Source organism: Myotis davidii, unplaced genomic scaffold (assembly GCF_000327345.1).
Source record: "Myotis davidii unplaced genomic scaffold, ASM32734v1 scaffold1320, whole genome shotgun sequence".
NCBI classification, from domain to species: domain Eukaryota; kingdom Metazoa; phylum Chordata; class Mammalia; order Chiroptera; family Vespertilionidae; genus Myotis; species Myotis davidii.
Genome location: NW_006291820.1, coordinates 533707 through 548507, shown reverse-complemented (window position 1 = coordinate 548507; position 14801 = coordinate 533707). Strand labels below are relative to the sequence as shown.

The 14801-nt window shown below is 63.3% G+C and overlaps 2 protein-coding genes across 2 annotated transcripts in view; one reads left to right on the top strand and one right to left on the bottom strand.

The window, feature by feature from the left end:
* Positions 1-3431, bottom strand: part of GPER1 (G protein-coupled estrogen receptor 1) — a 3787-nt gene extending 356 nt beyond the window's left edge. The window contains exons 1-2 of the mRNA XM_006765260.2: positions 3080-3431; positions 1-1511 (exon numbers count right to left, since the gene is read on the bottom strand). Coding sequence (XP_006765323.1) covers positions 1-1067 — 1067 coding nt within the window. The 5' untranslated portion in view covers positions 1068-1511; positions 3080-3431. The remainder of the gene's footprint in view (positions 1512-3079) is intronic.
* The window catches only part of LOC102763981 (chromosome unknown open reading frame, human C7orf50), a 65260-nt gene that overhangs the window by 19688 nt on the left and 30771 nt on the right, over positions 1-14801 (top strand). The gene's annotated exons all lie outside the window — the stretch shown is intronic.

Sequence of the window (14801 nt, the reverse complement as noted above, 5' to 3'; positions counted from 1 at the left end):
GGAAGGACGGCCTTCAGGGCCGCGTGGCAAAAGCGATTCAAGGCCGACACGCTTGTTCTCTGCTCCATGTACAGCCGCAGCTTGAATCTGAAGGTCTCCCCAAGGAAGCTGTAGATGAGGGGGTTCAGGCAGCTGTTGGAGAAAGCCGCGAGGTTGACAATGTGGCCGGTGAGGGGGTAGGCATGGCGGAAAGACTGTTGGCAGGGCTCGGCGCCTGGCGGCGCCTGCTGCAGGAGGTGCACGCTGATGAACACGTTCTCGGGCAGCCAGCAAATGAAGAAGACGAGGACCACGGCCACGATCATGCGGAGCGCCTTCTGCCGGCGCGGGCGCAGGCCCCGGCGCCTGTGGGCCTTGACGAGGACCCGGGCGATGAGCGAGTAGCAGAGGCCGATGATGGCGAAGGGGAGGATGAAGCCCAAGGTGACCTCCAGCCACTGGATCTCCTTGACGTCCGCGAAGCAGAAGCAGACGTCCCCGGAGTGCTGCAGGTGCGCAGCGGTGAAGGGCACCAGCGTGGCGGAGACCGAGGCCATCCAGATGAGGCCGCAGCTGAGCCGGGCGTGCTGCTTGGTGCGGAAGAGGCCGCAGCGCATGGCCTGGGCCAGGGCCAGGTAGCGGTCGAAGCTCATCCAGGTGAGGAAGAAGATGCTGCTGTACATGTTGATCTGCAGGAAGAGGGACATGAAGGTGCAGAGCACGGCGATGTCATAGTACTGCTCGTCCAGGTTGAACACCTCGATCAGCGAGTCGGCCACCAGGATGAGGTCGGCCGCCGCCAGGTTGGTGAAGTACAGGTCGGGGACGCTCATCCTCTCCCGGGCGCCGAGGTTCACCACCAGGATCAGGATGTTCCCCAGGAAGCCGATGGGGAAGAGGAGGACGGTGTAGAGGCAGGAGAGGAAGAGCCCGATGGCGTACTGCGGGTGCGGCTGCGCCGCCAGCTCGCCCGTCTGGTTGGCTAGGGCCCTGCCGGCCAGCACGCGGGACAGGTTGAGCGCCATGGGGGCGCCGATGTAGGCTCCGGGGTGGGTCTCCATGCCGGCGACAGGCGCTCGGGAGGTCATGCCCACGCCTCCACCACGGGCGGCCTTCAGGCTCTGCCGCGAGGCTCTCGGAAACCCGTCTCAAGCAGCACATGCACCTTGAGAAAGAAAGGTGCTGTCCTCAGAAGCGAGCCGGGCGTTGCTCACTCGGAGCCCGTCAGCAGGAGCTGGCGGCCGGGGTCTGCACGACCCGCTCCTGCAGGCACCTGGGCGCAGAGGGGCGCAGGGCGTCCTCCACCCGTCATGCTGCAGGCAGGTGCACTGTGGGTGCAGAAGGGCTCCCCGCAGGTGTGTCTTCTGGGAGGACAAGTGCTGCTGAGCCGAGGCAGAGAAACAGACGCTCCCCCAAGGGCTCGCTGCTGCGGACGGACAGTGAGTCAGCCTCACCCAGGAGCCTCTGACGGTCCAGTGGCTGGCTTGTGAAGTAACGTGGAGACGGGTTGGAGATCTTAGGAAAACTACTGTCTGTCAGGAGAGGAGATAAAATTTATGTTGGCAGCTGTTGGAAGAGGAATAAGCAGGAAGGGAAAAACCCAGCTTTTCTGAAAGACAGTGGGTCCCAGGCGCCGTGGGGAGACGGGGTAGAACCTCTTCTCTGACGGGAAAGTGATCCAAGGAATCTCGCTTCCTTGCTAAGCCTCACACTAAGTTTAGATGCCGAAAATGAAACTTTTTTAAATAACATGGCATGAAAGACAAAGTAAGGAATGAAAATGGTAATTGTTTTAGGGAACACTATTGAAATTTTATTCAGTGTGTTGACAATTACTGTCACACCTAATATGTTCTGTAATGCTGTTTGTAACCTAGCAACTCGGTGACCTGGAAGTGGGCAAGGCAGCCGCCCTTTCAGCCGGCTCTGGGGGCCGGCGGCCGGCTGCTGGCCAAAGCTGGCAGCTCTGTGGAAACTGGGGCTTCAGGTCTGCACTTCACTGTCGTCCCGTCCCTGTCCCCCAAGTTCTCTGTGGGTCGGCTGCGTGCGGTATTAGGTCACGGTGCGGAGGAGTGCCCCCTGGCAGTGGGCAGGGCAGGCCCCACAGCACACAGGACGGCCCCACCCAGGGACCCAGGGACCCAGGGAGGGACGCGCCCGCTCGAGGGCAGAGAAGTCTGGTCCCACTAAAATGGATTTGAATTGTTGATTTGAGAGTTTTCATTTAATCCCGGGAGGCCATGAGGAACCAATTCTGAAGAGTTGCCAACCCAGACTAGACATTCCTAGACCTCGCACTCGAAAATGCTGGAAACTAAAGAGAGAGCAAGCCCCTCTGCCAGGCTCTGTGTCAGGACCCTTTGCCTGGCGGTCGATACATTTGATTTTCGTCTGTGTTTTTAGAGCCTCTTTTATTTCTTTGTAGAAACTGCCCTGGCTGTTTGCTTTGCTCTTTAACTGTGGGAATCCTGAGGAGTGTTAGGCAGCTCTTAGGGGAAAGCGTGACGGTGAGTCGGGCGCGGTGGCGCCGGCCTCCTCCTGCGTCGGCACAGAGGCTGCGAGGGAACCTCCACCCAGGCTGTGTCTAGGAGGAGGTGCAGGCACGGGGCTGACGGGCTGCCGCCACGTCCCACTAAAGGGTGGGGAGCAGTAGACGGATGCGCCATCGGGTGGGCCCCCACTGCTGGTCCATCAAGAGAAGCCAGGCCACGTCTTGTCAGACCCGTTAGGCTCGCGTCCTTGTAAAGCGAGTCAATCACTGGTGCTTTCTGGGGCGGGCAAGCGTTTTCATTAAAGGAGGTCAGAGGGCTGTGCTGGCCGGCGGGGCTGCAGGCGCTGCCTGTCCTGTGGGCGCCGGTCCTCACTGGGACACGGGCGGGAGTTGGGATGCAGCCCGCACACCGAGCCTCCCGCGTCACACCGACATCATGAGAGCTGACTTGGGGTTTTCTCCCATGGAGCGTGGCTGTACCCAGGGGTTGGGGGCGTCGTGCCCCTGGCCCCAGCTGGTGCCCAGTCTACCCATATCCGTGCCCAGCTGTCACCCACAGTGGGCTGCACACCCACCTGAAGGCAGAGCCAGGAACCCAGACAGACTTACCTGTGCCGCAGCCGGCGCCCCGCCCGTGCCCCTCTGAGCAGACCTCCCTGTCCTGCAAGGGCTCCTGGCCAGCCCAGGTACTGTGCTCACGGCCGCTGGCCGCTGGCCACACGCAGGAGGAAGGCTGGGGCCGTGGAAGCGGAGGTGCCTGTGGTCCTCACGGAAGCCAGCCGAAGCTTCGCGGCTGCAGCCGGGAGCAGCCTTTATATCTGCGGGCTCTGGGGCTGGGCCGCCCATGGGCTCTGGACTGGGCAGCCTCCCTCCGCTGGAGGCCTCCCTCCGAGAAGGCCAGGCTTAACCCTTTTTCTGCCGGCCTTTGTCCTCCCACACTGGCAGTGAGCTCAGGCCTCAGTTCCACGCCTCCTTCACCCGCTGATGCAGTTTTTTTACTTTGAAGGGATTGTCAATAGGTTCTGTCTGTCCTTTAGATAATAGCCTGTCACCATTTGTTGAAACTTTAAATAGTCTTGCTTGTTTTAGCAACTGACTGGCCTTAAAACTAAACACTAAATGCTCTCAGCTTGGAGATAGCATGTGAATTATATGCAGAGACTTCACCTAGGAATTGCATAGACATTTGCAGAAAGAAACTTAAATTTAAGAAATAGCAGGTATTTTGGCAAGTGAATGAGGAATTGGATTTGTTTTTCTGCTCTCGATGTTAGCCATGTCTCAGCTCCCCCTCCCCTTGCTCAAATGCCACCTGTGTGGACCTGCCCCGCAGGTGAGGGCGAGACCTGAGACCTCCTCCCACCACGGCCGGCGCCTGCCTGAGGGACCAGGACAGAGTCAGCTCCGGTTCCCAGTGCCCACCTGCTGGTGGTCAACATCGTACCTGGAGAAGGGCTGGCAGAGCGGGGCCAGGAGGCCGATGGCCCAGGCGTCCAGGGATGTGGGGTCAGGGCGCAGGGACTGAGGGCCCTTGTGTGCCGCGTTTGGCGGTTTCGTCAACATCACATTTTAATGGTCTCGTCCTTCCTGCCTGGTGTTTTTTTTACCTTTGCAGTTTGTTGAAAGCGGGAGGTTGCACTCTGAGTGATGTGCGTACTGAGCGCGAATACATCAGCTGCTGCAGCACCGGCACCGCAGCTGCATGCGCTTCCCAGGGACCCAGGCCGCTAGGGTTGATGCCGGCCTGACAGGCACGGGCACTGAGCCCTGCAGCCCAGGCAGCCAGAGTGCGTGCCGCAGCTTCCTGTTGTGCAGGAGTCGATGGCAGATGAGCTGGGAGGCCTTCTGCACGATGATAACCACCATCGCCCAGAGACAGGTTCTGGGAAACACAAGCCTCTTTGCAACAGAGAATTCTGCGTGCGTTTCTATGGAAAAGCACTGACCCCGGGTCCTCCCAGCCTGGGTCCCCGCGTGATTCCAGTGTGAGCTTCCTGACCCTCCGAGGCTCGCGGTCGCGCCACGACGGTAGGATTGTAGGCACACCTTGGGCCGCAGCAACGCCAGGCGGTCTCGGCGCTGCCGCCTGAGCCACCATTTAGAGGGAAGGGAGCCCCGAGAAAGTCCAGCGTCCTCTGCAGCTAAGTAAATAAAGCGAAGCCAAGCCTTGAAATAGCCAAGCGTGTCCCTTAAAATAGCTGCTTGCCACTCGCGCTCCCCGGCCTGTCCCAGCGCTGCCCGGCGGCTCCGGAGGCCTCTGTGCCTTCGCGTTTGCCCTGGGTTCCCTTTGGGGTGATGGCCCTGTGGCTGGTCCCCAGTTCTGTGCTTGAAGCTGAAATCAGCTGAACTGGGGCAACCAGGTCTTGGGCCCGGTCTCCTGGAGCTCTGGGTGGCTGTGACCCATCAGCCTGCCCCGAACTGGGGGTGGGAGGGACAGCAGCGTTGGGGATGGCAGTCCCCGGGCCCAGGTGAGTCCAGGTGGCACACACCAGGCTCTGCCCTGGGGGAACCATCCAGTTCCCGGGCTGTTCTGGAATGTCAGGCTAAAATCTGGGGTCCCGGCCCCACCTTATGTGATCGTCAAAGCTGTGTCCTCAGGGAGGGCCCCAAGAGCCACACAGGAAGTGTCCCCCTCCCCCTTTTATTTTTTAAATGTTTCCATTGGTTCCAGAGAGGAAGGGCGAGGAAGAGAGCTAGGAGCATCAATGATGAGAAAATCATGGATCGACTGCCTCCCACACGCCGTTAACGTTAAGGCTGTGGTCTGTGTCTTGGGCTGGGGAGCCTCCGTGCTGAAGCAGGTCCTGCGGGTGCTCCAGTCTCTGGCCCAGAGCTGTGTCCTGGCTCGTCCTCCACCAGCTCCCATCCTCAGGGAGGGGAACTGGACCAGAGTCGCGCGGTGCATCTCTGCAGGGCCAGCCAGGCTGGCAGCTGGGGCCTAGGAGCCAGGACGTGGTGCTGTCAGCTCCCGACCGTCCGTCCACCCCAGCAGCAGGCTCCTCGCATCTCACATGTGGGGCTCGGTGTACAGAGAGGACCCCACTGCCAGAGAGAGAAGGTCCAGAGCCGACGGTTCGTTCCGTGGCTGGTTCCCCAGCTGCTCCCTCGGCTGAAATGCCTAGGAACTCAGGCCGGGCACACCTGCACTTCAGGCCGCGCACAGCCACGCCCAGCAGCCTCTGTAGTTCTGGAACCAGCATGACGAGGGCATCTGTGGCTGTGGTTTCGTAAATTAAGGCAGGCCCTTCCACTCCTGGCCGTGCACGAGTCACAGGAGGGAGCCGTTAAAAGTCAGAACAAAGAGACGACTCTTCAGACAACAGGCAGTGCCCCCCTCCCAGGCCTGTCCCGCCACCCAGGGTGATGGCCCACTGAGGGGCGGCCGTGGAGAGAAGGGGGGTGCTGGGCTAAGTGCGCCCTCAAAACATGAAGCCCTGGGGCCGAACTGGGGACGGCCTGCTGCGAGGGGAACCCCAGGCTGCAGAGGGCTGCCTGCGGTCCAAGCCCACCAACCACACGGGACATCTCACCCCAGAACAGGGAGGCCTGGCGACCGAGGCTCAGCCACAGCTCAGGAGGTCCTGCTGGTCTGCCTGCTGAGCCCACGCAGTGCCCTTCAGAAGGCCGTTGAGGTCAGACCCCCGGCGGGAGAACGGTCCGCCTTCTAATAAAGACGACCACGGGGGAAGGAGCGGCTCCGTCTGCCCGGTGCTGGCTGTGCGGACGCTCCTGCGGGGAGGGCCTCCTGCCCGCCTCCCGCCTCCTGCTCACCGCGGGGCTGCTGTGAGCCGACCTCGGCCGCACACTGACGGCGAAGGCTTCATGACTACGTGAGCAGAGAAAGGAGAAGTACAAGGAGAGCTTGTGGAAGCATTTACTGTTTTAATGTGTGTACAGAAGCCACTGAAATAGCTAAGACCCAATCCTTCAGAAGGAGGGGTGCAGATGTAGACGTGGAGAAGCGGGGCTCACACAGGCACGAGTCTGTCCTCAGTTTGCAGGTTGATGTTAAGCATTCGTTAAACACACATCCAGGCAGCCGGGCACCAGCTATCGCCGTCCAGAGACTGAGGGACGCAGGTGCTAGTGACTCGGAAGGAAGCCAGCCTGGGGGCTGCCGCCATAGCTCCAGCTGCATGGTGGGCGCTGGGAGAGGCGAGTCACAGGGACAGCAGGGTGCGGGCTGATGGGGGCACGTGGACTTAGCACCAGGAATACTCCCAGTGCTGGGCAGGGAGTGGTGTGGGCGTGGAGTCCTGACAGAAAGAGCGGGGCTCTCCAGGGCAGTGTCCCGGCCAGAGGTGCCTCCCCACACGTCTCTGTTCAGTCAGGAAACTCGGGGTGCGCCAGCAGGAGACGCGTGTGCACCTCAGAATAAGACTGCTGCTGGGCTCGGTGCTTTTGTGTTTCCTGTGCGACTGCCTTTCTGCAGATGCTACAGATAGAAGAGGGCCTTTGAAACAGCTGCTCCCTGGGCCGCCGAGGTGTGTGCCTTGCGCCACACCAGCTGCGTTCCTGCTCTAGGCCTGTGGGTGACTGCTCAGACCTGCGGTGGCGACCCACTGGGAAACCACAAAACAGCCCTTCCTTGTTCTCGGCAGCCGTGAGGGAGGGCAGGGTTCTGATGTGGCCACCAGCTCATCAGCATCGTGTCTTTATCTTCGAGATGCCTTCCTCGTCCTCCCCCTTCCCAGCCAGATATGCCCCCCGACCAGCTCCCCAGGCTCCCCACCCGGACTTGAGGGGTGTGGGTGTTGGTTTGGGTCAGGGAAGCAAGTTTCCAGCAGGTGCCTCCCAAGCAGAGGACCCCGACGCCCCACGGCAGGTGTGCGCTTCCGCGAGCCGCATCCCTCACGGCAAGCAGGGCAACTCGGCACCCGCTGGTGTAGGAGGCGCTGCCGCCGGCCTCTGGCCTCCCTTCTGCGGCAGGCAGGGCAGAGCCGCCAGGCAGGGTCCGCAGTGCCCGCCTGCAGGGCTGGTGGAGGAGGCGGGTGCCAGGCCTGGTGCAGCCCTCCGCAGCCAGCACCAGCTCCGCCAGGCTCCGGAGCAGCTCGTCCCTGGGGGACCCCACATCCCGCTGCAGCTTCAGCCGGGCTTGCTGCAGGAGCGCCGTGCTGTGGAGCAGGCGGCAGGAGAACGTGGCCAGGGCGATGGCCAGCACTGCCAGGTGGGCAGAGCCCAGGTCCCTCGGGGGCAGAACAGCCCGCTGGGCAACCAGCAGGGTGAGGGATGCCAGCTCCAGGATGAGCGCGAGCCCGAAGCCCAGGCCGACGGTCACGATTTCACACTCGGGCCAGGCGGTCAGCAGGTCCAGCTGGCACAGGACGGCCCTATGCAGCTCCCGGGCATGCCCAGCAGGGCCACCACTGCCCAGGAGCTGCAGAGGGCACAGCCCCCAGGGCCGCCAGGCCCCCCACACGCCTCGGAGTCGCCTGGGTGGCCGGGTATAGACAGGATGGGTGGCCGCAGCAGGAACACGAAGAGCATCGCCAGCTGCACGTCCTGGGCATGGAAGTAGCAGGTGTTGGACAGGAAGGAGAGGGCAGCACAGCCCAGGTGGGTGGTGGCCAGGTAGTCGGACGGGCGGTGACGGTGAGCGAGAGCAGTGTTGCCAGCACGTTGGTGGCCGTGGGGTCCATGAGGAACATGTCCAGGCCCCCAGCCTGGCGCGGCCCCAGATGAAGGTGGTCAAGTTGAACAGTCTAGTTGCCAAGCTCACTGGGACACACAGAGCCACGCAGACCTGCACGCACCTGGCGATGGCGCCCTGCGTGGCCATGACGCCCTGCACTGCTGGGAGACGCGGCTGGGGTGCCATCTCAGCACACGGCTGCAGCAGGCACCACAGGGTGATGGAGCCTGGTGGTGGCTGGGGGTTCTCTCCCCCTTCCCCTCTTCATACCCTCCCCCCACACTGCTCCTTACACTGTAACGAAGCAGACGAGGCTAGGAGGTAGCTTTGCTGTTTGTCCAAAGGAAACTGAAGGCAGTGAGATGGGAAACTCAATTCTACAGGAATACTCGGGGCGCCCGGGTCTCTGCGGCCGGTGGGCGGCCAGGCAGCAGACCCGGGATCGGGAGTAGCGAGGGCATACAGCCTCTCCCCGTGCGGCGGCTGGACTGTCGGAGAGCCTGGTCCTCACACACACAGGCTGTTGGGTGTTGCTGTGGGCTCCTCTCTGTGGTGGGAGGTGGCATGTGGAGCCAGAGCAGCCATCCCAGGGGACTGCCTCGCTCGTCTTGTTCCTCGAAGCTTTGGCCTGGGCCAGGCACGGTCGTGTCACAGCTGCGTGTAACGTGAGCGGGACGGCGGCGCCCTCTCAACAGGACCCAGGGTGCCAGACCTCCTGTCTGACGGCAGCCACCAGGTGTGTGTGGCCACGAGTCGCCCGCTCCGCCTGGCGGTGCCACTGGGAGTCCTTGCTCCTTTCAGGCACCCACCCTCCTTCCTTGTACAATGCCCATCTCCCCCCGGGTCAGGCAGGACCTGGGTTCTGCGAGTCTGCTCCCGCATCACAGCCCCTTGATCCCAGTGAAACCTCACCCTCTGAACTGGGCTTTAGGGCGACGGCGTCATGGGCACCCACTGTGCCTGTTAGGCTGGAACCCTGCTCCCTGGACTGACCCTGCGTCCCCAGGCCGCGCTGGGCGGGACTCACACTGCTGCCGGGCGATGGTCTCCATCTGCCTGTGCTCGGGTGGTGAGCGGCGGCCCAGACAGGAGCAACGCGGAAATTAAGACGAGTGACCAGGCCGAGAGGAAGCCGTTTGCAATGTCTCCTTAATTAGGGTGAATCGGAAGGCGCTTCTGAGGACATTGACGGTCGGTCAGGAAACGGCATTAGGCCGTCCCCCGTGTCCGGACTCTGCAGCCGCCGCAGTGCAGCCCTTCCTGGGCGCTGTCGTCGCCCCCACCCTCCCTCGCCTGTGGCCGTCAGCTCTGCCATCTGACGTTTTCAGCAGGGTCACCCCCCAGTGGATGGAGACGCGCGTGTCCTGGTGTGGCCTCAGCCCGATGGGCAGGCTTATGGGCTGCCTCTTGCCTTGTTCTGCGCTTTCTCCAGAGGCGAGGGGTCTGCCGGGGGGAGGTCCAGCTGGACCGTGTCTCCTCCTGCCCCCACCCATCGTGACTGGCCATGGCCTCAGGGTCCACAGATAGGACCAACCTGCTGGCCAAGGGGGGCCACTAAACTCCGATGGCAGCCCCCTTTACAGCAGCGCCACACAAGCACCCGGCCCAGGTGGGCACCAGGCACGGTGCTGACAGGCATGGCTCTCTGCCCTCCTGCATGCCCGGTCCTGCTGCAGTCTCTCACCCATGCCCAGCTCCCAGTTGGAACAAGCCGGACCCCCAGGAGCCAGAGGTGGTGCTCAGGGGGGCTTGGCAGGAGCCTCATCTGCCGTGCGGACCCTCTCTGCGCCCCACCACTTCTGGAAAGGTAGTAGGATCAGTCCCCAGTCCACACCCCCTTCCTGGCTCCTTTATACCCTGGGCTTCTCCGGCCTTGACCGGCTTCCCTCCAGCCAGTGCAGCTGCCGGGAGGGCTCCCGGGAGGTGAGGCCTTGGTGACATCAGCAGGCCGGCTGAGTTCTCCCCAGGAGCCGGCGCTGGTGAAAGCCTTTCTGTGGGAGCTCATGAGACACCACGGGGACAGGGGGGACCCCCCTGACAGCGGGGCGCTTGGTTGCAAATGACAGCATCTAGGCATAACCCTAGCTGGTGAGGCTCAGTAGACAGATCGTCAGCCTACGGACCAAAGGGTCCCGGTTCGATTCCGGTCAGGGGCACGCACCTGGGTTGCAGGCTTCTCCCCATCCTGGGCCCTGGTCAGAGCTTGTCCAGGAGCAACCCATCGATGTGTTGCTTTCACATCCATGTTTCTCTCTGTCTTTCCCTCTCCCACTCTCTCAAAACCAATGAAAAAATACCCTCAGGTGAGGAGTAATGACGACGACAAAAAATTTACACGCAGCATAGCTCACTGGTGTGGGTATGTCCTGCACAGGCATCTGGTCACAGAGCCACTTTCTGGTCCTCTGGTCAGCCCAGTCCCATCCTCCACCCCAGGCCCGCAGCACTGCTTTCCGTGCCTGTGTCTGACTTTCCCAAAATGTCCACACGTGTGGCCTTCGGCGTTGTGCACGGAGACTCGCCGTGATGCGTGCCAGCCTCATTGCTGGACAGCCTTGGACCGGGTGGACGTCGCGTGCTGGTGTGTCTGCTCACCCGCTGAGTGACGTCGGGCCATTGTGACTACAACTGCTATAAATATTTGCATGCAGGTTTTTATGACCAACGAGAGGCTCGGTGCACCTTGGCCTGGCCTGTGCCCTCTCACAGTCCGGGACCCCTTGGGGGATGTCTAAGGCCCGGTGCCTGGATTCAGCCCCATCCCCGCAGGCCAGGCTGCGGGACCCCACCCATTCGTGCACCAGGCCTCTAGTGTGCACGTAAGATCTTTGGTTAATCTCTTCCTGCCCTCCCCCTTCCCCCTCCCCTCTGAGACTCATCAGTCTGCTCCACCTTTCCCTGCCAGTGCGTTGAGCGTCTGCCCCCTGGTGGTCAGTGTGCGTCACAGTTACCGGCCGATGGTCACTTAGGCTTTTACATAGATGGATGTTCTGGGTGAACCCGAGTGAAATGGGGGGCTCTTACAGGGGGTGTGCTCCGCTGTACAAGCGCCATGGGGTCTTCACCAAGCCCGCCGGCCCGGAGGCCTGTGCGCACTCCAGCCGAAGCCGTCCTGCCAGTTCGGTCCCGGGAGACGGGCGGAGCCTCTGCTGCAGACCCTGCGCGTCAGCCAGTTTCAGGCCCGGATCCAGGGCTGCCCGGGCCATCCCCGTCCCCTGGGAGCTCCTGAGCCAGAGCCGGAGAATGTTGTGTTCTTTCCAGCAGCTCTGGCTGCAGCGCCTTCGTCGTCTTTCAGACTAGACTGGCTCTAGGGAGCGTGGGCCCCACACCCAGGAGCATTCCTCAGGCGGGCGCGCGAGAGCTCTGGCTGGTGACGGACGGGATCGGTGATTCCCGTGGGGTGGAGTGGGAGCAGGGACAAGGTTGGCAGGGGGGGAGGGCCAGCCTCCCTCTGGCCAGCTCCTCCCTCCCTCCCTGTCCCGCTGGCTCTTTAGCGCCTTCCACTGCGTCAGTTTCCAGGGCAGTCCCTCTGCTCCCTGAGCCCTGGAGCCGAGCGGCCTGATGCGTCACCGTGTCTCGAACGTGGCTGTGCCCCACGCGTCCAAGCCAGCTTTACGCTGCCGCAGCGGGCGTGACCTGCCGAAGTGAAGGTGGCGTGGGGCGTCTGGCGCTATTCTCTCGTTGTCACGCAGACTTGCTGGGGGTGCGGCCTGAGCCCGACTGCTGAGCGGTGTTGGGCGTGGGCGCAGCCTTGGTTTGTCCATTTGCTGTTTGAAGGACGTTTGAGTTACTTCCAGGTTTGGGCTCCGTGTCCTCCCTGTGGGTGGAAAACCAGGCCCACAGTCTCCATGGCCAGCTCCGAGCCCCGGACAGCGCAATGCAGACGTGCCCCCAGGCCCCAGGAGGGCGGACGGGGTCCTGGCTCAGCCTGACCGCTGGTCGCCCCTCTCAACCAGCAGGGCCCGCGCAGCTGCTGTGCCCCTGCGTCCAAACGCTAGGAGACACCTTGCTTCTCCCTGGGGCCCGCCTGGAGTCTAAGAGCTGCCCTTTTCAGAGGAAAGCTTCGCTCCAGCCTTCCGCCATTTAACACAGCGTCCCAGAGAGAGGGACGCAGGGGAGGGCTGGGCGGGTGCTGCTGCCAGGGACCACACTCACCTGTGCGCTGCTCCTGCCCCTCCTGCCCCTCTCCTGCCCCTCCTGCTCCACTCCTGCCTCTCCTGTGTCCCTCCTGCTCCTACTGCCCTGCACCTGGCTGGGCCTGCCCGTTCTTGCCCTGCTCTGGCCAAGCCAGGCCTGTCTCTCCTCACAGCCTCACCCTCTCCTGCACTGCTCTGTGCTCATGGAAAGCAGGCAGGCGCAGAACCTACAGTTCTGTAAGGAAAACAGGAATTCGGTCTTAATTCAAACCACACGCAGTATTTTAAGCAGAGTATGGTCTGGCCATGTGACCAGAGACGGTCAGTCGGACTGGGAGGGGCCGCTGTGCAGACAGAGGCCGTGTGTGTGCCTGGCTCCCGGCGGCTCCTGCAGCTCCACACGCCGGCCCCGCAGGCAGTCCCTCCCGGAGCGCTGGCACCGTCGGCACAAAAATAGACCCAAACCCCAGCCCACACACAGGGTGTGCTCGCGGCCTGTCTAGTCCCGGCCCGGACACGCCGGCCTCCGCACCCACTCGGGCCAGTGCTGGGCACCCGGAGCAGGCTCTCCCTCTGCCCTCCCCGTGGGTGTCCCCGCTTCTCCCTCCTGCCCCGCAGGTGGTGCTGAGCCCCTGCTCGTGGGCAGGGAGAGGGCGCCGTTCCAAGACCATGGGAAAGTAGGTCCCCGGCATCCGTCGCCAGCACGTCCTCGTCATGCCTGGCAGGAGCCGGGCACCAGGCAGGTAAGAGTTGGAGGGAGTAACTGAGGATGAGGTTGGCCGGTGGGCATGGCAGGGAGCCGGCACCGGCCTGAGGGAGCAAGAGCTTCGCCCGCAGCTTGTCCCTGCCAGCACCTTGGGAAGCGCGAGGGGCCGTTCCCTTTAAACACCTCCCCACTGGCGGTGCCCCTTCCTGACGCTCGCCCTGTGAGGTACAAGCTTGGGGGACTTTCTAAGCAGCGCTAGCCCATCTGGGGTCCCTGCAGGCACCCATGGCCGCGGATGTGGGAAGAACTACACTGGAGCGCTCGCCAGCGTGGAGTGGTGAGGGCACGGCGCCTCGCCCCTGGGCTGGAAAGCCTGAGGCTGGGCAGCTGGGCCCCGGTCTGCCCCTCTGTCCTGGATCCTCCCAGCTTCTGGGAGCTGAGGTGCCTTGTTACAGGGCTCCATGGACATCGGTCACACCCCCACCCCTGTCCTGTGCACCCCAGGAGGACCCGCCTCGAGTCCAGCCCCGAGAGTGCACTCAGGCCAGTGTGGGAGGCAGGCACTGAGCTACTCCAACAGCTGGCGGTCCCTCCGCCCCTGGTCTGACTCAGGACCTGCAGGGACAGGGCACTGGGTCCCAGGCCCTGAGGCGACTCTGCTCGGTGAGCTCTGCAGGGACGTGGCTCTGAGTCCCTGCCCTGCACTTAGAGCTGTGACTGCAGCCTGTCCCTTCCCGTCGTTGCACATGGCTGCTGTCAGGGCCCTATGAGAAGGCAGAGCGGGTGGGGTGAGAGGAGAGTGGCCGCCGCCCCGGGGGTGCCGGCTCTGCTTCCATCTGCTCCGTGTCGGTGGTGCTGGCGGGGCCTTGTCCCACAGCGTGAGTGACACCTGCGCCCCTGGAGGAGGAGCCTGGGGCCCAGGAGGCAGTGCCCCCTGCACTCAGGGATTCAGGGGTTCGGGCCCGGCTCCCTGTGTGTGTGTCTCCCCCCTCCCCCCGACTTGCAAGAAGCCCCATTTGCAGAGGCCGCGTCCGGCTGCGAGGCCTGGTGTGGCTTTGGTCCCTCCTGTCCACAGGAGGAGGATGCGTCCCCTGGCGCTGCGGCTGCTGCTGGCAGGACAGTGTAGCCTCGCCGGGCCCCGCCCACCGGCCTGAGGCCCGAGCCTGAGCCCTGCTCCGTGTGAGCCGGACAAACGTGGCTCTAGACTCAGTCTCCTCGAGTGCAGGTCAGCGAGCGCTCAGGCGCTGGGCTTGCGGGTGGCTTGTCCTCGCTCCTCCACATCTCCGCTCCCGGGGCCTGACTTGCCATGTGGATCTGCTGTGCCCCAGGCCGCTGCTCTGAGTGGGGTGGGTGGGGTCGGGGAGGCAGGATGTGCTGTGTCCGCCTCATGGCCTGCGGAGCCCCCCTGGGGCCCAGACTTCGCAGACTGGAGGCGTGCGTGTGAGCGCCTGGAGCAGTGAGGGGTGAGCCGGCCGTGACCTCGCTCCCCTGCAGAAGCGCCGGATCCCAGGCAGAGAGGGGGCACCCAGACCCACCCCATTCCCTCAGCTCTCCTTTCCTGCCTCCAGGCCTTGCCCAGGGGTCCAGAGGCAGCTGGCAGCTGGTTTGACGGATCAGGGCCTCTTCCCTGGTCCTCTGGGAGCCAGGCTGCGTGCTCCCACGGCCCACCCAGGAGGGGACATCCGTGGGCTGGGAGCCTCCCCACCGCCTCTCACATCCTGGGGCGCCATGGGCGTGAGCATGGGCCACACAGCCCCCAGGGGCCACGGTGCAGGAAGTGCGAGGGTGGCAGACGCAGGTGCTGCATCTGCACGTGGGGTTATTGCTCGGCCTGGAAAGGAACGGAGCCCCCCCACG